This window comes from Rhinichthys klamathensis, unplaced genomic scaffold, assembly GCF_029890125.1.
Source record: "Rhinichthys klamathensis goyatoka isolate OS25496 unplaced genomic scaffold, OSU_Roscu_1.1 h1tg000055l_1, whole genome shotgun sequence".
Taxonomy (NCBI): domain Eukaryota; kingdom Metazoa; phylum Chordata; class Actinopteri; order Cypriniformes; family Leuciscidae; genus Rhinichthys; species Rhinichthys klamathensis.
In genome coordinates, this window is record NW_026606600.1 from 3,885,263 (window position 1) to 3,911,400 (window position 26,138).

Consider the following 26,138-nt stretch of genomic DNA (forward strand, 5'->3'; position numbering starts at 1 on the left):
TCTAACTGATGCTTTACCTCTAGCGTCAGTTAGATGACGCGGGTAGGTTTAGGTCTGGGGTAGGCAGGGTTAGGATTAGATAGCGTCATCTAACTGACGTTAAAGGGTACCCTAAAACGTCGGATGTTGACGTATGGTCAAAAGCGTCAGTCATATGACATCTTGGGATGAGACTGGGCTGCCTAATATGGCGTCTAGACGAGACAGTTACCCAGAACTCTTCTGAATGTTATTTACATTTACATGTTATTTATAAAAAATACATATGTTATTCATGATTAGGTAGTATCAAGTCAAGAATTGCGATTTCGATACTTTTTCGATACTTTTCCTGAAAAGAAAAATTATTTCTTACAAGGCGTTTCACATGCACCTCCTTTGCGTAGGTCTGTGCTCTTTAAATGCTGTAATAACCTAATATAAATAAATCACTGACAAACATGCACATGCTATTATTGTATTCATATATAGCCTATAGATAATTTTTAGCTGATGTTTTGTATGCTTTATTTGAGCAGCTTGCAAATTATTAATGTTATCTATGAAAGTTGGGGGGAAAGTTGTACACCTAATACAAAAATAAATAAAACATCTCCAGTTAACTAGCAGAGCATTTGTCACAGGCCGGGGGTGGGGAGAAACCACGACCCGTACCAACTACCACTCTGAGGAGCTACACCAAGAACACCACGAGGCTGGACACAAGGTACAGTAAGTAATTTGTCTTTATTAAATATTAAAACAGGGTTAAAAGGGCGTCCGCCTGGACGGCTAAACTCGTTCCACTCTTCCAGACGGCAGTGGATCTCAGGAGCTCAGGCAAGGGGACCTTCAGGTGAGAGGCTCAAAGTGGATAAGTAACAGACTTCTCTTGTTTCCTTAGGATCACGGTGGAGCTCAAGACGGGCTACAAGTGTCTCCAGAAGAGCAACTCCATACAACGTGAGGGCTGGCGTTTCCTACTCCTTCCAGACGGCAGTGGATCTCAGGAGCTCAGGCAAGGGGACCTTCAGGTGAGTGACTCAAAGTGAATAAGTAACAGACCTCTCTTGTTTCCATAGGATCACGGTGGAGCTCAAGACGGGCTACAAGTGTCTCCAGAAGAGCAACTCCATACAACGTGAGGGCTGGCGTTTCCTACTCCTTCCAGACGGCAGTGGATCTCAGGAGCTCAGGCAAGGGGACCTTCAGGTGAGTGACTCAAAGTGGATAAGTAACAGACCTCTCTTGTTTCCATAGGATCACGGTGGAGCTCAAGACGGGCTACAAGTGTCTCCAGAAGAGCAACTCCATACAACGTGAGGGCTGGCGTTTCCTACTCCTTCCAGACGGCAGTGGATCTCAGGAGCTCAGGCAAGGGGACCTTCAGGTGAGTGACTCAAAGTGGATAAGTAACAGACTTCTTTTGTTTCCATAGGATCACGGTGGAGCTCAAGACGGGCTACAAGTGTCTCCAGAAGAGCAACTCCATACAACGTGAGGGCTGACGTTTCCTACTCCTTCCAGACGGCAGTGGATCTCAGGAGCTCAGGCAAGGGGACCTTCAGGTGAGTGACTCAAAGTGGATAAGTAACAGACTTCTTTTGTTTCCATAGGATCACGGTGGAGCTCAAGACGGGCTACAAGTGTCTCCAGAAGAGCAACTCCATACAACGTGAGGGCTGGCGTTTCCTACTCCTTCCAGACGGCAGTGGATCTCAGGAGCTCAGGCAAGGGGACCTTCAGGTGAGTGACTCAAAGTGGATAAGTAACAGACCTCTCTTGTTTCCATAGGATCACGGTGGAGCTCAAGACGGGCTACAAGTGTCTCCAGAAGAGCAACTCCATACAACGTGAGGACTGGCGTTTCCTACTCCTTCCAGACGGCAGTGGATCTCGGGAGCTCAGGCAAGGGGATCTTCAGGTGAGTGACTGGCTTTCTCGGTTCCTGTAACGCAGCAATAGAGCTGAAGTACCTGCAGTAGGGGAGCTTTGGACTCGTGAGGAACTCAGGAAGTGGCAGTCTTCGAGGTCGGTAAGTCCTGGGCAGCGTGAGTGACTGGCTTTCTCGGTTCCTGTAACGCAGCAATTGAGCTGAAGTACCTGCAGTAGAGGAGCTTTGGACTCGTGAGGAACTCGGGAAGTGGCGGTCTTCGAGGTCGGTGAGTCCTGGGCAGCGTGAATGACTGGCTTTCTCGGTTCCTGTAACGCAGCAATAGAGCTGAAGTACCTGCAGTAGAGGAGCTTTGGACTCGTGAGGAACTCAGGAAGTGGCGGTCTTCGAGATCGGTGAGTTCTGGGCGACGTGAGTGACTGACTTTCTCGGTTCCTGTAACACAGCAATAGAGCTGAAGTACCTGCAGTAGAGGAGCTTTGGACTCGTGAGGAACTCAGGAAGTAGCGGTCTTCGAGATCGGTGAGTTCTGGGCGACGTGAGTGACTGGCTTTCTCGGTTCCTGTAACACAGCAATAGAGCTGAAGTACCTGCAATAGAGGAGCTTTGGACTCGTGAGGAACTCAGGAAGTGGCGGTCTTCGAGGTCGGTGAGTCCTGGACAGCGTGAGGGACTGGCTTTCTCGGTTCCTGAAGATGAGAGTCAATCGGCACCTGCACACATCTATACAGCTGGACTACAAACTTCCCCACCCCACACGGGCTGGACGATCCCAGGAAAAATTGGAGCGAACGGAATGGTTAAATCTTCTTCACACTTGTGTATACAGCAATCCCTCCACAATTCACACGTGCACACTTCAACTTGTAAGCACTGCAATTCCACAAATACCTCACAGTGGGTTTAAGCCTTCACTCCACTCAACCTGGATCATCCAAACTGCTGCTCGGGTTCCAACCGAAGGGGGTAGAGAAAGTGCAATGATGAGGCGGCTGCACAGGGGGGTTATTCGGGAACACAAACGTGCGTTCCCATCACCAGCTTCAACCTCATGAAAATAGAACAGCGAACATGGACAGATCTTCTAATAGGTCACAAGGCCTCCATAAACTCAATCACAATGTTAGTACAGAAAGCTGGAATTGTGTACTTAACTCTTCGTAAAGGGCGATCTTCATAATGCATTCATCAAACTCGACTACGAGGTTTGTACAACAAGCTGGATTTGGGCACTCAACTCTTCATAAAAGACGATCTTCACAATGCCTTCATCAACTCAATCACAATGTTTGTACAGCAAGCTGAAATTGGGTACTTAACTGTTGGTCTTCACACTCACGGGGACAATCTTCTCCCTCGCCCGTCTGCTCACTTTTGGCCAGTCCTTCACTCCCCGTACCTCGCCCTTTTTCTTTCTGTCTCCCTCTCCTTCCTTCAACTGCTCCATTTATATCCTCTGCAAACATACACTCTCGCTCGCCACCGTAATCAACTCTCATTTCATTCAGCTGTAAACAATTCCTCCGCGTTTTCCCGTTAGATCGGCCATGACGGCAAACCGGAACCGGCCTGATGTTAATAATAATAATAATAATAATAATAATAATTCATTACATTTATATAGCGCTTTTCTAGGCACTCAAAGCGCTTCACATGGAAGGGGGAATCTCCTCAACCACCACCAATGTGCAGCATCCACTTGGATGATGCGACGGCAGCCATAGTGCGCCAGAACGCTCACACCACACCAGCTTACTGGTGGAGAGGAGACAGAGTGATGAAGCCAATCAGTGTATATATATATATATGGGGATGATTAGGAGGCCATGATGGACAGAGGCCACTGGGCAAATTTGGCCAGGATGCCGGGGTTACACCCCTACTCTTTCGAAAGACATCCTGGGATTTTTAATGACCACAGAGAGTCAGGACCTCGGTTTAACGTCTCATCCGAAAGACGGTGCTCTTTGACAGTATAGTATCCCCGTCACTATACTGGGGCGTTAGGACCCACACAGACCACAGGGTGAGCGCCCCCTGCTGGCCTCACTAACACCTCTTCCAGCAGCAACCTGGTTTTCTCAGAAGGTCTCCCATCCAGGTACTAACCAGGCTCAGCCCTGCTTAGCTTCAGTGGGCAACCAGTCTTGGGCTACAGGGTGATATGGCAGCTGGCTATATCACCGGAAGTGCTCCCCCCGGGGGACCATGCACCGAATTTTAGTTACGGCTTAGTCACCCGGTGACACATTCATAGTTCGCTATTAAATAAGAGATCTAGCGCTAAAATCTGTTGTTTAAAAAAAAAAAAAAAAACGGAAAACCCAAAAGGCAGTACACAAAGATGAAAGTATAAAATAATTTATATATTTAAGTTAAGAGCAAGTGTACTAAAAGCAGATGGGCGTAACTTCTCTCTTCCCTACTTCCAGGGAGGAAGAGACAGGTATCATACTCCACTCTCCTCGGACGAAGATCAGGTAACGGATAACGGTTCCTCTTCGATGGGCATTGAACTCCAGACAGATAAGTACCCGTGCAGCAAAGCTTCAACGGTGGAGCAGCAGGGTTCAGGTAGGAGGCAGGCAACGGGTAACGGTTCTTCTTTAGTGGGCGTTGGATTCCAGACAGGTAAGTACCCGTACAGCAAAGCTTCGGTGGTGGAGCAGCGTGGTTCAGGTAGGAGGCAGGTAGCAGATAACAGTTCCTCTTCAGTGAACGTTGGACTCCAGTCAGATAAATACCCGTGCAGCAAAGCTTCGATAGCGGAGCAGCGTGGTTCAGGTAGGAGGCAAGTAGCGAATAACGGTTCCTCTTCGGTGGGCGTTGTACTCCAGACGGATGAGTACCAGTACAACAAAGCTTCAACGGTGGGGCAGCGTGATTCAGGTAGGAGGCAGGCAGCGGATAACGGTTCCTCTTCGGTGGGCGTTGGATTTCAGACAGGTAAGTACCCGTGCAACAAAGCTTCGATAGTGGTGCAGTGTGGTTCAGGTAGGAGGCAGGTAACACATAACAGTACCTCTTCGGTGGACATTGGATTCCAGTGTTAGCTTTCTGCTGGGGAACACATGCGAAGTCAATTAGCAGTATACAACCTAACAGGATTATGGTGATGCCACCAGTGCAATCTAGACTGTGACAGCCTCTCACACAGAACATGGCACATTAATTTGCTTAGACCATATCGCTCAGCGGCCCCAGCATGGGAGAAAATAATCAGCTGTGATTTACGAGTGAAAAGCAGAACCACAAATCCCACACTTGTATATTCACCAAGACACTGCAGAAAATCACTCATGTTCACTTCTACAATTAAACTGCTAAATCAACAGACTCACGGTGCACTCAAGGCTTACACCCACAATCCAGCTGGCGTCTTCCCTCCCGATGGGTCTAACAGGCCGGGGCTGCATGGGAATCAATTTAAGTACAGGTCTTCACGAGTATACAAAGAATCAGATGGATATTTAGTTACTTCCAGTCCTCAGGCTTATAACTCAGTATCTTCATTCAGAAAACGGCAAAAGAAATACAAAGACGGTACTTAACTGCCAGCGATCCACAATTGTAGTCAGACGTCAACAAGCTGAAGGCGGTCGCAGCTCAGCCAAACTCACATCATGTCTTCCGTGATCCTCATTATTCCCCCAATGTATATATGCAGCTCTTCACCCACCCGAGCTGATAGAAGTCTCCACGCTCTCTCTCTCTCTCTCTCTCTTCTGCTACCTGTTTTCTTCTGTGTCCAAAACGGCGCACTTCTATCACCAGCAGCGTGGCTTTTATAATCCCTCTTTTCAGTGCGTGTCTCAATCACAGACCACAATCTCACTCATCACCACCTGACACGAGTCTCCTCATCAAGCCTCTCCAGCCGCCATGATCTTCACGTAGGGGGCCACTAGTACTATCATATTTAATGGAAACTAGACTGCCACCCATAGCCTATGCATTACTTTACGACTTGGCTACGTTCTGCCTTAAAAACAAATTCTGCAACCGAATGAAGTACAGAGTTAGTTACAAACTCAGCCTCTAGTATGAACTACGTTAGTAAGTTATGTAAGTAATTAAGGTAATTAAGAAAAAGTAATTATCATTTCAAAGATACTTTATTTGAGTGAAGCAGCCTTAGACCCATCTATTCATCCATCCAGACAGAGAGCTCATAAAGTCGCGCCATTTTAGAAAAAGATTGATTTCTTCATAATTATATATTTTTTTCAATTGTCATTTTTTATATCGTGTCTAGCTTTGCTATTTATTATTATTATTATTATTATTATTATATGATTCTGTGTTTAATTCCTGACATATTTTCATAACACCATTGTTTCAGATCCATTTTATCTTCAGGGCCAGACATTAAGGGCACAGACATACTGAAAGCGGTTAATTTTATTTCTATGTTTGGTATGCATCATTTATGAGTTTTTGTTTTGCATGGCTGTAACTTCAAGGTGAATGGATAAACTGACTGGAGTGCTGCACCCTCATTTCCCCCACATACAACTCACACATACTCCCTTTGTCTCTCAGTCTCACTTGCAAGACCCACATTCAAAACCAGGATCAAAATAAACAAAAACAAAATACAAATATATATCATAGATAAATAATATTAATTAGCATACACTATCAATCAAAAATGTCTCGTATGCTAAACAAGGCTGCATTTATTTGTTTAAAAATACAGTAAAAACAGTATTTTTTTGTGAAATATTATACATTTGTAAAAGTTATTTTCTATTTGAATAAATTTTAAAATGTAATTTATTTCTGTGAGCTCATAAAGCTGAATTTTTAGCATCACTTCAGTCTTCAGTGTCACATGATCATTCAGCAATCATTTCGATATACTGATTTGCTGCTCAAGAAACTTCCTATTATTATCAATGTTAAAAACAGACGGAAACCGTGATACATTTTTTTCCCAGTATTCTTTGCTGAATAAAAAAGTCCAAAAGCATTTATTTGGAAAATATTATAAATGTATTTTTAAGTCCTTGCTGAGTAAAAGTAAAAATTTATTTAAAAAAAAAAACAAGTACAAAAAAAAACCTTTTGAATGATAGTGTAATTCCATTCCAAAATTAAGGAAACAGTCAAATTTTCAGAGGCACAATGACAAAACTTGCATGGAATCACTGAAAATACCATAACTGTGATTCCTCTCAAACCACTAATAGTCTATTGATGAGGTCTATTGTTCTCATCAAAGCAGGACTGAAATGTTTACACTGTTTTTCAAAAAGACAACTAAACAAATGAGCTAATGACATTCAACTGCAATGTAATGTACGGAACCAATGTAGCTATATTTTGACATAATCCATAATATGTGGGAGTGAACTTCATCCATTAATCATGCTTCAATTAAGACTTAGCCTGCAGCGGTATAACGAACCGTACCTCTTATTTTGGGTATGATAGCATAGTTACAGGAATAGCTATTGTGCCTGTTTGCCCACTCATGTCATTTGTATGTGTGACTAAAAGACTTAGTCCTTAAAATGGATGCTATAATTAACTCCGTCAGAGGCAATGTTTAGCTAATTTAAATGACCAAATTAAAGTCATAATTCCCAAAGAAGGCCAAATGCCTGGACCAGCTTACGACAGAAGTCCTGGGAAAATGTTACAATGTGCCTGATAATATCACAAAAGAGAATGCAAATCGCTAAGAAGGTGTGGGAAGGGGGGGTGGCTTTCAAATCTCACTAAAAACTCAAAATCTCCCTGATATCGTTTAATAGATCCCCCTCTCCCCTCTAATAACAGGCTTAGAAAGTCTTTACTAATGGATATCTGAGCTGATCCCGTCCATCTCTTATAAGGCAAGGCGCTTCAACCAAATTACGCTCTCTCAGAAAACAATCAGCTGCCAGCAAGTGACTCGGGGTTACAGAGGCTTTCAGAACAATATTACCATCTCTCGCTGGATTGCACTGACTCAGTTCTCGGTATAGTGGCAAATGGGGCCCTTCAGCAAACACTTCCTCAAAATGTGGCCTGAGAACATTTTCAGGAAATGTGAAGTGTGTACTCTCAGGTCCCATTTTCAACCGTGTCGTTCGCCTTTGAAAACCAAAAATCGCCAATGACTCTGTATAACAAACACTTTTCTCTAAACAAATCTGTAGAGAAAATATCTGTTAGGTTTGCTTTTTTTCCAGCCCCACCTGATATTCAGCTGTCTTTGTTATCTTCCTTATAGCAGCAGAAGATCTGAGATGACAACTTTGTCGTTTTTAACAACGAGGTTGGTTACTTCGAAAGAAAATACAAATAGTGCAGATTTGCAAGAGGGTGGGGTGTTGTCTAACAACATGACCCCCTGTTACCCATCGCCCAGATGGAAGTTTCTGAACACTGTGTTTTTATTGACTGGGCCACTAAATTGGTTCTTAAGGCTATAGATTAAACCAAAGCTACCAGTGAAAGCATAAGCAGATAAACAGGGCATACAGGGGATAAAGAAAGAAGAGAAAGAAAGGAAGAGCTTTATTGAATCATTTGCCTATCATCTCACATTAAATCAGATAACTATTAAAAGTATATTCTGGGTTCAATGCGAGTTAAACTCAGCACTTGTGGCATAATGTTGATGACCAAAAAAAAAATCATTTAAACGTGTCCTTCCTTTTCTTTTAAACGAGAGGTTTACAATGAGGCACTTACAATGGAAGTGAATGGGGCCAATCCATAAAAGTTATTAAGTTAACATAATTAAAATGTCATTTAGTGTAACCACAATATGAAAACAATATGATGTTACCATAATTTATTGAAAATTTTTTACTAACCTCTTCTGTGTAAAGTTTTATCCTATTTTAAACTCGACAGCCATGACAACATAACAACATAAAAATGACTGGAACAATTTTACAGCTTGAATAGTACACATTGTTTTACAGAAGAATTAATGGAATCTTTATATATATATATAAAACTATAAGCTTCATATTTCTGTCCTCCAAAAAGTGGCCTCATTTACTCCCATTTTAAGTGCCTCATTGTAACCTTGTTTTTTTTTTTTTACATAAGGAGGGACAAGTCAAAATGAATTTTCAGTGTAATGCAAATTATGACATATGTAACCCTGGACCACAAAATCAGACACATGGGTCATTTTTTTTTTAAATTGAGATTTATACATCATATGAAAGCTGAATAAATAAGCTTTCCATTGATGCATGTTTTGTTAGGATGACCTATATTTGGCTGAGATACAACTATTTGAAAATATGGAATTTGAGGGTGCAAAAAAATCGAAACATTGAGAAAATCGCCTTTAAACGCCTTCCCATTTATGTTCGCGATTGTGCTGCATTCACTCACAAAAAAATAAATGTTTTATATATTTATGGTAGGAAATTTACAAAATATCTTCATGGAACATGATCTTTACTTAATATACTATGATTTTTGACATAAAAGAAAAATCGATAATTTTGACCCATACTATGTATTGTTGGCTATTGCCACAAATACTGTATACCCGTGCTACTTCTGACTGGTTTTGTGATCCAGGGTCACATATGTAGTGTTGATTGAGCTTAGCTTGTATTGAACCTGGAATATTACATAAGGGAAAATCCACGAGTGTGCACAATTTTTATGCATTGCATGGAGGCAAAGAACCACTCAACATTAAACATATTTAAGTTTGATTCATTCTTGGAACCACAATGAGACTAATTGAACAAGTAAAAATACAGAACCTCTTTCAATCTGATATGTATGGTTGCTTCTGTGAAAAACACTGATCGAAATGAAATCTGCTGACCATAAGGAATTCTGGTGCTAAAAAAAAAAAAAAAAAAAAGCCTAGACAGAGCTCAAAGTCCCCGGTAAACTGGAATTGCGTTTCTCTTCAGGCTAAGGAATGCCTCATTCAGCCTCAGGTCAATTCACTTCCTCCTATTGAAACAGTAGCAACATCCCCATTTAAACCCCTAACCTTGAGCTTCCTGTTGACAGAATGGAAATCCCATGGATCCAACACAGCTGGCCAGTTGAGAATGTTTCTTTCTGCTCACGCTGAGATGATTACACACAGGAGACTTGACAAAAATGAGTCTCTGTGTGACTGTGAGATGTGTGCATCAAGTTCAAATAGCATTTGCCCCTCAGCTAAGAAGAGTTATGAAATAATAAAAAAAAAATCTACTTCACAAACCGAATTGTTTTTCATATTGTCCCCGATTACCTGCCATGAACACCAAGGTGACCAAAATGTGCTTTCAATTGCGCCATCCCTGCCCTTTAACAGCATGTTTCAGCATGTGTGTGTAATCGGTTAGCAAAGCACAAATCTGTGCAGTGATTAAAAGTTCAGGGGTGCTGGTCCAAGCCTCTACAGCTATGTTTCTGAAGGTTCAAACACAGGACATGAGCCGAAGATTAGTATGGGCCTGGGAGGAAGCCGGGGCTGACGTTACGGAAATTACTGCAGGGCTGGAGCTGCTTGATTAGGACTGAAGTGATGGGATTAGCAGACCTCTCCATTTTGGAAAGGTGTAGGAGGGGAGAACGACTTTGAAGCTGGCATTACTAATCACGGTGGGCGTGGTACTCTGTATACCATACATGGGGTTATGATATCAGATATAAAAAATGAAACATGATACATTCCGTGTGACTAATTCCGGTAGCATGTCACCGATGTCGTGCTTAACAGCCCTTCCTATGTGAATCTCACACCCAAACGCAGTCACAGGGGAATGGAAGCACTCAATCTTTCACCTCAGTTCTTATATTTTGATTCTGATGTTACAAAGTACAATTAATATTTTGTGAAATACCTTGTTGTATTTGAAATCATATTTGCGAAATCACACTTCTGGCTTCCCACTATGAGGCAATTACCCACCCTTGAATATGCTTCCCCCATTTGTTATTGAGGTATGAAGGGCAAGTAGGCCCATGATGAAACTCTCTGGCAATTTTGACTCTCTCAAGTCCTTAAACCTGAAGGGAATATGTTCCGGGAATTAATGAATTCAACATGTGAGTGCAAGGAAAGCGACATGAAAGTATCGCCCGGGTCTGTTTTCTCTTACAACTGCGGCTGCATTCTTATTTTGTAGCTCTCTGCTCCAGGTCGTCTCTTCACACATCTTAACATCAAAAATAATGCACTAACTGGCTGTTGGATGCTGCATTGCCAGTGCTGGCTCTGTTAGTCTAGCTGCCTCTTTGAATGGGGTGATAAAATTAGCATTAAAATGCTTCCTGAAAAGTAAATTAGCAAGCGGCTTTGATATGTCTATGTATTTATTTCTTTGTTATTGCATTAGGCAAAAAGTTTGGAATCTCTAATACTGACAACTTATTACTACAATACGGATTCCATTGTTCCCCAAATACAAAGAAATCAAAAGCCATTTTTAAACTTCAGACGCCATCAAAAGCAAAAAACATTTTTAACTTGAATGAGTTTTGATGCTATTGTGTTCTTCATACTGCATAATTTAGCTGAAGTCTAGCAAACAGCAGGATGCATTCAATGCATATTCCTCAGGCTCTTCTCATTAGCTTTTGAAGGGGTTCTTTGTGTTTCATTATTAAAACAAATTTTCACTGGTATGACCGTAACACAATTATTCTGAGACATGTTGCCAAAGCTAAAAATTACAGACTTTTATACGTTCATTGCTTCATCCCCATTGTGGCACCAAATCATTTGGACTCGGAATGAAAGTCTTATTTCTTTAAAGGGGTCCATTTTCAGTTAGACTAAAGTGGAAGGAGGGTGATTCAAGCACATGCCTTACCATGCCAAACCATGCCCCAGGGTGAATTTAGGATCACGTTAAGTGAACATTAATGTCTCGTTAAGATCAGTCCAAACGCCTCAAACATGCTGTACATCAGCTTTCTCGGAGGGCCTCGATGCGCTTGGCTGCTCACCCAGGGCAAATGAGAGATGACAAGAACCCTGCTATTTTTAAAGCACACACTTCACAAGGCATCCACTGTCTCATGCAGTCTGCTGGGTGATGGTGCAAAGAATCTCTGCTGGACAGCGGCAGGGTTAAACACCACAGCCGTGCCTGTAGGAGGCATAAGGAAAGGTCTCAGATGACAATGAGGAACATAAAGTTCATCTTACCTTCTGGAATGAGAAATCCACAGCTAAGAAACTTTAAGTGAGCTTCTTGTCCATTTAAATAGATATTTAATTATTTGTATAGAAATATATATTTTATATATTTCAGATAACCTCGAAGGTTATTACTAAAACACTTGAATGAGTCGTGTTCAACCAACTCTCTGCCTTTCTTACACAGAACAACCTCATGGACAACAACCAGGTTTCAAAAGCGGCTACTCATCTGAGACTGCCGTGCTCTCGGTTATCTCTGAGACTGGCAAGAGCAGCTTCTACTCATCTTGCTGGATCTGTCTGCTGCCTTTGACACAGTTAACCACCAGATCCTTCTGTCAACGCTCATGACGAAGGGCATCTCAGGATCTTACCTCTTTCAGGGTGTCGTGTGGAGTCAGGCCCTTTGTAAGTCGCTTTGGATAAAAGTGTCTGCTAAATGATTAAATGTAAATACTTTCATAGAGAGTACATTATGATTTTAAATGTCCACAGGTGTGTTATTTTTTCTTAGTCATCTTTTCCTGTGTAGGGTTAAGGAGTGCTGGAGCATCCTGGACATGTGGCCATTCCATCACGAAGGTACTTGTTATTATTATTATTGAAGTTCATAAAATAATTGCTACATGTAACCTGAGGATATATTTCTTAAAACATACCTGACACCTGAGCAATGTTCTGTATTGCACTGAATGTATACGGTGACAATACCGTATAAAATAGCTTCAATAAAAAAATAAAAAAATAAATAAAAAAGGTATGTGGAGAGAGTTGACCTTGACCATTTCTGTAAGACATTCAATAAGCATAAAATTCTTGCCTCAGTCTCCAAACAATCATGTAACCTTTTATAAGTCTAACTTTCCAAGGTACCATCTGAATTGAACAGGTATCACAGAATGAAGTGTTTCTTTAGTCATGTTAGCTAAAGGACACTAGTCATTTTCCACTTCATGCCATTTTGAATTTTGAAACAGTTTTATTTCCAGACTATGGGGTGAAACTCTTTCTTCTCATTATTATAATCAAAACAGTTGTCATGCTTTAGTTTGTTACATTAAAATAAAAACAAGGTCGACAAGAATACTTCAAAGACAGAAAGCAGATTTGAAGTCAACCAAATTTTAACAATAGTTCTGCAGGGTAGTCTGAGCGAGGGCTAAAAAGGATCAAAAGTCAGACAGGCATTTTCACCTGAGGCCTGTCGTGGTGAAGTCTGTCAACCATGTCTTCCAAATTGAAGGCCAATAGACATATTCGAAGAAATAAGAATATCCTCACAAAAGCCAAGGAGCAGACAAACAAACAAAAGCAAATGTCAAGCAGGGCTGCACTTCAGAAATTGCCTCTCTGTCTAAGCACCCAGGGGTATTTATCTTAGGTCCCCTGTCAAAACGGCTCGGCCATTCCTTGCAACTAATCCTACTAAACTGACTCTCTCCACTTAGATCAATGGGGCACGACGCAAAGCACTTCTGACAGATGCATACATCCGCAGCACGTCCCAGTCCCTAAACTCTGAACGCACGAGTAGACCCCGCAGTCCCCCGGTCCTCCGCCCCTTTCTCACTTACTCGTTTAGACAAGATCACAGATTCAGATATGACAGTCACAGCCTCTGAAAAATGTAATACCACTCTGAGGAAAATCTCTCAGGATTACTATAACTCCGTTAACCTGTTTATCGTGCTCTTTATTCTATAGGTTTGAATAATAAATCACTTTTGCTTTCCTCTCAGTGAGCGAGCTGGAACTTAATGATCTCCCACCTCCGACCCCCTCAGTATCACTCTCTGCACTCGCTCCTCGTCTCTCTCTCTCTCTCCCTCTTTCAGTGGCGTACTGCGCCGCTTGCCTCACAGAGCTACTGGTGGTCAGGGGGCTGCGAATGTTATCTGATTTTCCAGAGAGGGGTTTGGAGCTGGACTAAAGAGGCTGGGACAATAACAGGAAGCGGCCAGAGGAACGGCTGGGCTGGGCTGATCACTTTTGCCAGTGGAGTGGCCTGATTGTCCAGTGAGCAGCTCTGTTGGAGCTCAGACAGGTTCACATGCAGCTGGAAACAGACACCGCTGACCTGAGGATATAACTCGACTTTCAAATCAAAAGGGATTTTCAAATCAAGAACGACTGTTGAAGGGACCAAGACTCCGGTAGGTGATTTTTTATGCATATGTTATATATAGGCTTATATATATTATGCATATATATTTGTCTTTCTATTGATATATTTCAAGTCAAAGCCATGAAGTTCATTCAAAATGTTTACATCTTTTAACGACTGTATAATATTTACTGTATGTGTGTGATTTACTTTAAATTATATTAAGTCATATTTCTAAAATGTATCTTTACAAAACAAAACAAAAACTCTGATTTGAATGATGCTTCCTGGACTAATAGGAAGGAAATTCCCAAGGAACACTGATTGCCCATGGGAAGACGTTGAACTTATCTGGATGTAACATTTTACTTGGGGACAGAGAAACAATAATAAATCCTTACACCATCTGTCCTGCTTTTTCTTGAAACAGCACAGCAGTTACAGGTTATTCTTAATGTCTTATCCCATATGCCCCTGTAGGAATAATGTTTTAAGAGATGCAGAAATCAGTTCTATCTCATCAGACAATGAAAGCCGATGATACAGATTATTAAAGGTCACGTAAAACACCACAGTTCAGTCTATAAATAATATAAAACATTCTTTACGCTATGCATATAGTTGTAAATGAAGAGAGGTGTACCAGATGAGTCAGAGGTGGGAACAGGTGCAATGCACATATCAGACAGTGACACCTTTAGCGGGTCTCTGGAACTTCTGACATGGAAGATATGGGATATAATGGAAGGGAGAGTTGATGTATGTCAGGCTAAATTTCCTAGAGGAGAGAGTAGGCAGACTGCAGATTGCTGGAAGCTGCTCCATGATTAAACCTATTTTAATCTAAAGCCCACACATACACACACACAGAGAGAGAGAGAGAGAGAGAGAGAGAGAGAGAGAGAGAGAGAGAGAGAGAGAGAGAGAGAGAGAGAGAGAGAGAGAGAGAGAAAAGGAGTATCAAATGACTGGTTTAAACAACAATTGTTTTGGGAATGGTGTGCTTTTTAGTAATGTCAAATGATAAAAACAATTTTTGTATTAAACACTTCAGTGTCAATGTAATGAGACTAAATTGAGTCTCAGCTAGAAAGCTGTTGATAGCACTGCATTAAATTAAAAAAAAATATTTGTGCTGAAAGAGGTGGGTGGGAATTAGAAGAAAAATATGTGATGGTTAACTTCAGACTTGTTTGATTGGAAATGATCTACTTTGTTTCCTATGAAAAATGTAATACAAATGAAGGTCGAGAGAGTGTTAGAACTAAACTGCAGTAAGGCTGTTGTTTTTAATATTGCACAATATAAAACAACCAGAAGTTCTTCTAACTGAATATGAGCCATAGACACCTGTCAAAAGTGTTACAAAAAAGTTACAGACAAGAAGTTAAAATCGAGTTACCAAACTTTTGAAAACAACATGGCTTGTACAATATTTTGTATCAATGAAACCAACAGAAAGAAGCCAAAGCAGAATCAGCATTTGGAATTTAGTTTAGCAAACACAGACAAGTGAAGTGGTGCTGTTACATCAAGTGATCTGTTACATCAAATATTAGCACTTATGGAACACTGCTTGTACAATAAAAGTATACTCTTAAAAGTTTTAATTAACTTTTTTTTTTAACTCAAACATACTTAAAATACTTTTTTTTTTAAATCTGAAATAACCCATTAAAAACGAAATTATTTTTTACTTCATTTATACTTATTTAATTTATAGATTTCTTCTTATAAAGAACTTTTTTGGCATAAAAAGTTCTTCAAAACTGAGTTCTATATAGAATCCCATTGAACCATTGAGTGCTGGGACATTGGCATTTTGACATTTACATTTGCAGATTTAAGTATAATAACTGTTTTGAATCTTATAGCTTAGCAAAATAGTGGATAATGAACAGCATTTCCCTTTTGTCCTTAATTTGAATTTTTTTTTTTAAATCAGACATGAATAAACATGAATAAACAGGAACATCTGAGTAGGAATGAACTCAAAGTGTAGTACATTTCTTATGCAATGCCCATACATTTCTGAGCCTGTTGTTATGAATGATGGCATTTTATACGTTATGTGAAAGTAATCATTTTGAGTGAAAGAGTCTCAAGCAAAACCCCCAAGATTTAGCTATTTGGGAACACTTAAGAAGCATTAAGATCCACCTCATCTTAATATAATCATCTAAATGAGTCTAACATAAGAATGGTCCATCAAGCTAAAGCGTGTTATCTGGGATGGGAATATCCTCTGAAATTTTCAGGCACATAGTAGTCTGGATAATGTATTAGTATAGGCTTTTACAGTGTCACACAGAGTGTGCAGTTTCCCATGATTTAAAAGCATGCAGTCGAAAGATTGTGCGACAGGAGGAATCCTAATGAGACAGACAATTTAATGAAGGGATTTTATAGTTGGAGATAACAATGGATTTCTTTCTTTCTTTCTTTATTTCTTTCTTTCAGTCACACTTTATATTAGGTGTCTTTAACATCAAAAAAGTTGTTAGGTACAATGCACTTATTGTGTTTACGCAAAAACACTTGCTATTGAGGTGTGATACTGCTAAGGTTAGGGACAGGTTTGGTGGTATGCACTGTAAAAAATTATATGAAAAATAAGTTACGACAACATCAAAATAAGTTAAGCAAACTTTTTTACAAGTTATACAAGATTCAACTCATTTTTTAAAAGTCAGTTTAATGTCATTTAAGTTGAAATAACTGAAACATCCAAGTTGATTGTACTTAAAAAAAATTAAGGCAGCAACTTTTTTACAGTGTGTGTAGGTTTAAGGGTGGGTTAAGTTGTAAGGTAAGAGTCAACAGTGTAATTGATGTATATTGCAGAAATTAATTACAGATGTGGTTACATGTAGTTTTTTTTACATATAAGTAAAATGTATGTTCACAATAATTGCATTGTATCAACTGATTAATTTAAAATGTTAGTATATAATAATTAAGGACTTCCTTTCTTTCTTTCTTTCTTTCTTTCTTTGCAATATTAAACACACCTAGGTTTGTGAGGCTAACCATGTTTGAAAGACATGAATTAATGTATATATGTGTGTTCTGTTGTTCCATTCACATGGTCCGCAGATGATGAAACTGTCTGCCTGGGGGCAGATGACTGAGCCTGTATGCTGGGCAGGTATCCTGGTCGTTTTATGTACCCTCAGCATGGGAGCTGATGTCCAGCAAGCTCTGAAAACACCCTCCATGCCGAGCACAGTACTCCAAAGACATAAGAGAGATTGGAAATGGGATAAACTTTATGTGTATGAGGAAACACCTCCAAAAACCCCACCTGAAAAAATTGGAAAGGTAAAGGTTCTAAACCATAGTGCTAGTTTGAATATTATGCTAATCGACTACTTTTTCAAATTTACTTCAAAGGTTATTGAAGAGTCTTCTGAGGTGTTACTATATAGAAAGGCCTAATGAACATAATCTTTATCATCTTTGTTTGACATTATGCTTTCTTTTTTTATATCCCTCTTTTCCCTTTCTTTCTCTTTTTAGCTAGAGAATACACTTTTCTCTGAGTCCACAAGATATAATCTCTCTGGAGAAGGTGCTTATGACATTTTTTCTGTAAATGACAATGGGGATATCTTGGTCAATGCAATGCTGGACCGGGAGAAGAAAAGTACCTACACACTCTCAGCTTCAATAATCAACATTAAAAACAGGAAGATGATGGACAAAGATGATACGTTTGTTATAGTGGTCCTGGATATTAATGACAATAGCCCTGTTTTTCCACCTGACCTCTCTGGATCTATCAGCGAGTCCTCTATAGCAGGTAACAGAGTATTATACGTTTTTTTTTTTTTTTGTTCATGGTGGCCAGATGTGTGGACAGACAGATTCACCAAGAAAGACAGATGATGTGGTACTACTTGAGCTTGAAATCATGGATTTATGAAATGTGGATGTTGCAATAGTCTAAAACAATACAAAATAACAGCACTATTTTATTTTATCCAAGATAAAAAAAATATAAAAATCAGTACACTTCTCACATTTATATATATATTAAAACTACTAAACTACTAAAACTAAAAGTTACACTAAGAAAAAGTTCTTTGGAACTTTTTATTTTTGTGTTTATGTTTACATTATGTTTGTAGGATCGATAGTAATGACAGTAAATGCGACTGATGCTGATGATCCCACCACTCAAAATGGAATGATTGAGTACAGACTGCTAAATGGGACAGACCTCTTCAACATCAACAATAAAGGTATATATATTTACAGTATATTCACACACTCTACCATTCAAAAGATTGGGGTCAGTAGGTTTTTGTAAAGTTTTTAACTTAAGTATTTTATGCTAATCAGGGATACATTTATTTGATGAAAAAAAAAACAATTAAAAACAGTAATATTGTGAAATATTTTTACAATTTAAACTGTTTACAATTAATTTTTTTGTATTTTAATCTATCTAAATGTAACTTATTCCTATGAGGGGATTCAGAAAATTTTCCGCATCATTACTCCAGTCTTCAGTGTCACATGATCCTTACGAAATCATTCTAATATGCAGATTTGCTGCTCAAGAAACATTTATTGTTATTATCAATGTTAAAAACAGTTTTTTTTTTTTTCAGTATTTTGTGATGTACAGAAAGTTCAAAAGCAACAGTATTTACTAAGTTTATGAAATTGAAATATTTTTGTAACATTATAATTTGTTTTTTTTTTTTTTTTTTTGTAGGTGAAATCATTACATTGAGAAGTGACCTGGACCGTGAGAAACAGAGTCAGTACCTAATTGCTATACAAGCCAAAGATATGCCAAGTATTAGGACTGGGAATTCTGCTACTACCATTGTGACCATCAACATTAATGACATAAATGACAACATTGCCACCTTCAAGAAAGGTAAGTCAACTTAAAAACTGAAACTGAATATTTTGTAAAGACTCACTGCGTTAGACTAAAGTACATTTAAAGTCAGTGCCAACAGAACGTCATTTTTTCCTGCAGGAAAATACCATTTTAATGTGAAAGAAGACAGCGAAATCGGATTTAAAATTGGCATATTAGAGGTGGAGGACAAAGACGAGACACAAAACAAAGATCCTACTTTTACTATACAACATCAATATGATGATGAAATGTTTGAAATCAAACGAAGTAATGAGAAAGATGGAATTCTTAGCCTCAAAGTGGTAAGTATTTCAAGCTTTAAAACGTGTAAATTAACCAATTTCCACGAAAGTTATTAACCAACTTGTTTTTTTAGAATGCTGTTTTTTTTTCTCAGTTTAGCAAAAACATACTGCCATTTTGAATGTATTCTGCATTTTACAGATCAAAAAATAATACCTGAAATAAATAATAATTAATACCCAAATATTAAAAATAATGTATTTATTTAATTAATTAAGTTAAGTTAAGTTAAGTTTTACTGTATGACTGGTGCATTGTAATTCTGAATATGCCTGCAGATTAATATATAATGTACTTCAGTTTAATAAATAAAACAAAGAATGTTATCAGATTTCCAGCATGTCCTATTATATAAGAATGTAAAGTACAAAGACGGAGACATATGTCTGAACAGGGTTTTTGCAAAAGTAACAATCAGAAGGAAACTTAATCCTTAAATCCTCTACTCCCACCCCCCCCCCCCCCCCCCCCCCCCCCCCCCCCCCCCCCCAAAGAAAAGAAAATGCATTCTATAGGGCCACCACATTTCCAAATAGACTCCAGTGCTCTTTCTTGCTAAAGAAGCTATAAAAGCTTTTTCCATTGCCATGTGTTCTATAGTAAATTTAACCAATGTTTGAAGTTTAATACAGGTAATTGTTGTGTTTTCCAGTTTTGAAGAAAAGCTTTCTTGACAAAGCATTAGAGCAATATAAACTGGTTTTAAGTCATGTGATGTAGAGTCAATCTCTGAAAGAACAGAGGGAAGGGGATATGAATATTTAAGACTGTGCAGTGCTGTTAATGATTTGAATTAAAGTTGAAATTTAAGCACTTGTGCCTTTAATTGTTATTTTGCTCATTTTTCTTTCCAATCACTTACAGCCTCTTGACTATGAAAAAGTAAAGACGTACACTTTTAGTGTAAACGTGGACGAGCACACAGTGTCTACAAAAACAGATAACCAAGGACCAAACCTGCTGAAGAGAGCCGAAGTTTCCATCAATGTAATTGATGTTGACGAACCACCTGTTTTCAGCCAAACTGAATACATGTTCAGCATCTACGAGGGCCCCTTCAAGAACCCGCGCATTGGGGCTGTTTCAGCAAGGGATCCAGATAGTACCGGTTTCAAAATACGGTAAAAAGTGACCTGTATTTTTATTCATGTATCAAAAAGATGAAAGGCTTTCTGTGTTCTGCTGTACTGTCATAAGGGTTATAGAGTAAACGGATGGAAATAAGACTGAAAATGAATCTAATGATCCCTTTAGGTACTCTATTGAAGACCCAAACTGCCCTGTAGCTGTGGATCCTGTTCAAGGACATCTGTCTTTGAAGTGGCAACTGGACAGGGAGCAAGAATCCTCATACACATTTCAGGTTACAGCACAAGAGGATAAACCAAATGGTAGGATATAAACAAGCTTTCACAACTTACCCATTTGCACTATCAATCAAAATTCTGCACAGATCTTCATTTAAAATATATATATATATATATTTTCTATTCCACGTTTTAGAAAAGCAGTGAAGGCACATAACACAAATGCCAGTATGGGAATTATTTTTTTCAGGAAATAAGTTGCACTTTTTATATTATTATTAGTATTATTAAATAAAATGTTTAATTCATGCACAAGCACAATTTTTTTTTGTACAAATAATTTAAGAATTTTAGTGTAAGCCTTTCAATTAACATAATATTTGCATAATGCATATACAGTAAGTGTGTCAAAACATTTAGTATTTGTGTTTCCAAAATATAAACTATCTTGGGCTATTGTGATTTCAGTGTTAATAATATACTGGGGTCATCACAAGGTCACTGAATTAGCTCTGGCTAAATTATCTAATCAAGGATTTGTTTCAAGAAATCCAACAAACTGGATGACTTCTGGATACTGTTTTGTTTTGCTGTGCTAATTATTGTCGTTGTTGTTGTTGTTGTTGTTGTTGTTTGCAACTTTGGTTAGTACTTCGGTTAAATTAAAATGAACGCTGTAGCAAAAATTGGTAGTTAAATTGTTTTTAAATAAGAAGGATTAACAAACAAAAAAAAACTAGACAAGCCGCAGTAATACTGTATGAACTTTTGATGGAGTTCATAGACAAATAGAAGTAGTTAATAATAGGTTTGACAAGATTAAATAAAATAGGCATCTATTCATCATCATTATTATCATCATCACAGACAATTTGTTAATTTGTTTTTTATCTTCTCTGATTTCTCAGGCCTAAAGTCCTATGCAATGGTTAAACTAAAGGTTCTTGACATTAACGACAATGAACCAGAACTAACTAATGGGAGCTACGTGTATGTTTGTGAGAGTGATAAACCTGGAACAGTAAGGAATTACCTAAATACATTTCACATTATTAAATTTATAATGACTTTCCTTTAGATATCTATTTCCATAATCCTTAATTTATTACACTTTTGCAGATCATTGGGACTATTGGTGCCTACGACAAGGATGAAAATTCAGGCAGGTTCCGCTTCACCCTGGCGAAAAAGAGCTCAAACTTTTCCCTTCATGATAACCAAGGTAAGAAAAATTATATTCACTAAAATTGATCCATAGAGTAGTGCTAATCATCTTCAACCAATTTCTCTACCATTATAAATATAGGATAATGTTTGTAACATTGATTTTAAAAAGGGTGTTTCTAGTGCAGGTATACATTTTCTTCGTGATAGACATCAAGATTGTTTTATCCTTAGTCCCTGAAGTACTCCAAAGCAAACTAACTGCTGATCATTCTTAGTGTAATCAGGCATAAAAAGAATAGAAATAAACCCACCAAAGTACTCTAAAATGCATTGGGTACAAGCTTTCTAAAAGCAGCAGCCCTGCACAATAAATCTATGATCTGACACTCCATGTTCTATATGTGCCAGACTGAGGAACATTTTCAGAACACTGGTTTCTTTCCTTGCAGCTGTATAATGAACTAAAATGACAGATTACTAATTTTAAACTGGATTACAGATTTTGTACCGGAAAGTAGGTTGTTAAAGGTGCCTTGACTGGAACTAATAAACATGTCTTGGAGTTAAAAAAAATTAAAAAATTATATATCAGCATGTTTAAATGATTTTTAAAGGATCACCGACTGAAGTGACACTGACTGAATACAGAAAATTCTGCTTTGTCATCACAGTTAATTAACAGTTAATTTCAAAAAAACATGTACAAAATATGGTTACACTTTATTTCAATGGTCCACTTTTGACACTCTACTACCTGTAAGTAACTTTGCAACTACAGGTCAACTAACTTAACTTAAGTTGGGGTTAGTATAAGTAGCTGCAAAGTTACTTATAGTCAGTAGAATATCTGTTGAGGACCATCACAATAAAGTGTTAGCAGATATTAAGCAGACAGTCTACTAATACTCTAATGACTGACATGTTGTTGCAAAGTAGTAGAATGTCTAAAGTGGACCTTCGAAATAAAGCGTTACCAAAAATCCAACGCTATCTCACGTCCAATTCGAACGAATTCATTCGAGTTAAAGGTGGCTATTCGTACGGTTTATGTAAACCCCAGTGATGGGTAGATTTAGGGGCGGGGTCAGGGCTAGGTGATTCGTACAAATTCACACGAATTTGGGCAACTTGTAAATTTTTTACGATTTAACAAAAATCGGACAAATTCGGTCGAGTGAGGTAGTATGAATTCGTATGAATTAGCCACCTCATAAAAATTTTACGAATTGCCGTGTTCGGGTTGAAAAATCTTACCGATGCCAAACTTTTGAACAGTAGTGTACATGTTTTAAATTATTTATTAATGTAATCTAGAATTTTTTTTATTTATTATTTATTCCTAGCCATGTATTCAGTGACAGCAGAATGTTTCTTTTTACAACTGCAACTGGCTTTCCTCAAAATGTGCTGGAAGAGCATTTCATTTCATGCCACATGAATGCCAAAGTGAAGATTTACTCTTCCTACTATTGTGTGAAATGGGATATTTTTAGGCCTGGTTGCATTGAATTGTCACAAGAATCTCAGCAACATTTCCCTCACAGCATCAACAGAAAACAAAAGCAGAGTTCAATGACAACAATAGCACAGCTGATGAAAATGGTTGTGCTTTGCACCTGTGGCAAACATAGTCAGTCATTTCCCTTGAATAAGAGCAAAATGAATGACTGCATCTCTTCAATTATTAATATTCATTGTAGACAACACTTCGAGCATTGTGCTGAAGCAAGGAGGTTTCAGTACAGAGCACTCAGTGGAACATGTGCTCGAAATCGAAATCGCTGATGGAGGTACACCAGAAAAGAGGAGCATTAACCTACTCCAGATTAAAGTGTGCAAATGTCAGCCGGGACGACGGATGGAGTACTGTATGGCCTACGCCCAGACCGGAATGAGCGTCAGCGCCCTCTTAGCCATTCTTCTCTGCATCGTCACCATCCTGGGTACGTTTACACACATCTCTTATCTCATTTGATTTTCTTCTTTCTGTTGCAACGATATCCTTGCAAGGCCAACGACACATTCTTTATTCTTCTGTGTTTTTTTAAGGCAAAAAAAGGAAACACATTTTTAAAAACCAAAGGCATCATTTAATTAGGCCCAGCAAAACAGGTTATGAAAATTCATGACATGACATGAGAGTTGTCATATTAATAATACATGCAAACATTTTAAATCCTGTCTTTGAGGAAAGGCTTTTCTCCGTAATTTCCCAAATGGGGACGGTGTTTATTTAATTCACAATCTTTGAATCCTTTAAGTGGTGCGATTGTATAAATAACCCAGGGACCGAACAGTCTAAATAAGAGCATGTAAGAGAGGCACTTAGCTCCATATTCTCTGTCATTGTCATTGTTGGTTAGTTCACTGTATGTGATGAGATGTTGTGCACTCTCAGAAATAAAGGTACAAAAGATGTCACTGGTGCGGTACCTTTTTTTAAAAGTTACACTTTTGTACATTATTATTAACTCTAAAAGGTACATATTAGTACAGACACCGCTGTATTCCGCTGTTGTAAGTTGCTTTGGATAAAAGCATCTGCTAAATGTATAAGTGTAAATGGCACCTAAATGGTACTGATAGCAGATTTTGTGTGAGTGTGATATGAAGAGATTTTGTTTGCGTCTGTACACCATTCTGAAGTAGAAGTTTACGCTTGCATTTGCATATGTGAGAAACAATAGTGATGATAATTAAAAAAACAATCCACTCATCTGCAGTCACACCATGAGATAGACGAAAAGTGTTGACTTTCAATACTACGGCTATTTTAAAATTCTCACAGGTTCCACTTTATGTTCTTTTACTTGCGCTGTCAATACAAATTTCATAATGAGTTTAGATTACAGAAATAAACTGGAAGATGTTAAAATGATTATTTGTGAAAGAAAGACAAAAAAGAGAGATTATATTGATATTGTGTTTATTTGTCTTATATTAGTCATCGTCATCCTCATTGTGTTGCGGAGGCGCTATCAGAATGACGTTTTGGTCACCAAGTCGTCTGGCGAGATCCACGAGCAGCTGGTGAGATATGACGAAGAGGGCGGTGGAGAGATGGACACAAATGGTTATGACGTCTCCATCCTGACCTCCGCCTGTCACGACAGCAGCTTTCGGCCTGGCGTGGGGCCTTCGCTTTATGCTATAGTGAAGAAACCTCCTGCTTGTAAGGGTGACATGGCCATGATGATCGAGGTGAAGAAGGATGAGGCGGACCATGACCGTGATGGGATTCCCTACGATACTTTACACATCTATGGTTATGAGGGATCTGAATCCCTGGCCGGTTCCCTCAGCTCTTTGGACTCGTCCTCCAGTGGATCCAATTTGGACTACGACTTCTTAAATGAGTGGGGACCTCGTTTCAGGACCCTGGCTCAGCTCTATGGAGTAGACGGCTCTGATACCGATAGCTCCTACTGATCCTGAAGCCCATTGTCATCAGGTGATCGTCCTAGGAAGACACATGGAGACTGCTGTCTTCTCTTCAAGGGAATTTTTGTAAGGGTCCCTTTAAGAAAGTGATTAAGACGTGCCAATACTTGTTTCCTTCAAGCATTGTTATGAAATTATGATGAGCACTACTACTGTATTTGTAATTTTCATAGAATAAGTGTATGTTGGTAGAATAACTTGCCTTGGTATTTTAGACTGGTTTTTGTCTGCTGGAATTTTATAAAACAGCATTGGACACTGGTTGGACAAACTCACTTTTAGGCTCTATTATCTTAATAGCAGATTTGAATTTGTGTTAACACAATATATGTGTTCTTTCTTGCTCACCATTTTGTGGATGATTTTTTTTTTCTTATTGCCTATATTGTATTACTCAATCCAATCTCATGAAAAGCGTAACCATTTTACTTTTTGGCAAATTGATAAAGAATTTGTATGAATTAGTATGATAAGATTCGGGTGAAAACATTACCCACCCCTAAACCTAACTGTCAGGGAGTGGTAAATAGACCGCATGAAAACATACAATTACAAATGAGATCATACAAATTAATACAAATTTGCACCAAAACGTGAAAGTTAGTTGCAATGTTTCTGTAAAAACCCTCAGTTTGTGTTTATCTCTTTTTTTTTTTATGTATACAAATGTTTTCTGGACTCATAGTCAGAGTAATTGTGAAGCCAGCATTGTTCAGCAGACTCTTCTCATCAGGAAAACTACTGTATTGCCATGGGAGCAACAGAGGAAGTGGTGATAACAGTACTTTGAAAGAATTAAAGGCTACTCCAAGTTTATTTGACAGGAATCATCAGCACATCGATTGTTATGTATAAAGCCCAAATCTCAAAGGTCAACCATAATAAGGCAATTGCAGACGTCTCAGGAAATGTGTAGTGAGTTGTATGCCTGTTGAAATGCGAGAAGTGGT

General features: G+C 38.7%; 1 protein-coding gene across 1 annotated transcript; it reads left to right on the forward strand.

Annotated features, from left to right (window-relative positions):
* The first annotated feature begins 13,816 nt into the window (after positions 1 to 13,816).
* On the forward strand, positions 13,817 to 25,773 carry cdh5 (cadherin 5). Its single transcript, XM_056248455.1, has 12 exons — positions 13,817 to 14,140; positions 17,188 to 17,412; positions 17,611 to 17,893; positions 18,222 to 18,335; positions 18,815 to 18,982; positions 19,088 to 19,272; positions 20,138 to 20,394; positions 20,528 to 20,664; positions 21,489 to 21,601; positions 21,700 to 21,802; positions 23,448 to 23,690; positions 24,692 to 25,773. Exons 2-12 carry the CDS (start codon positions 17,188 to 17,190, stop codon positions 25,174 to 25,176), a joined length of 2,313 nt encoding a protein of 770 aa, XP_056104430.1. The 5' UTR covers positions 13,817 to 14,140; the 3' UTR covers positions 25,177 to 25,773.
* The last annotated feature ends 365 nt before the right edge of the window (positions 25,774 to 26,138 follow it).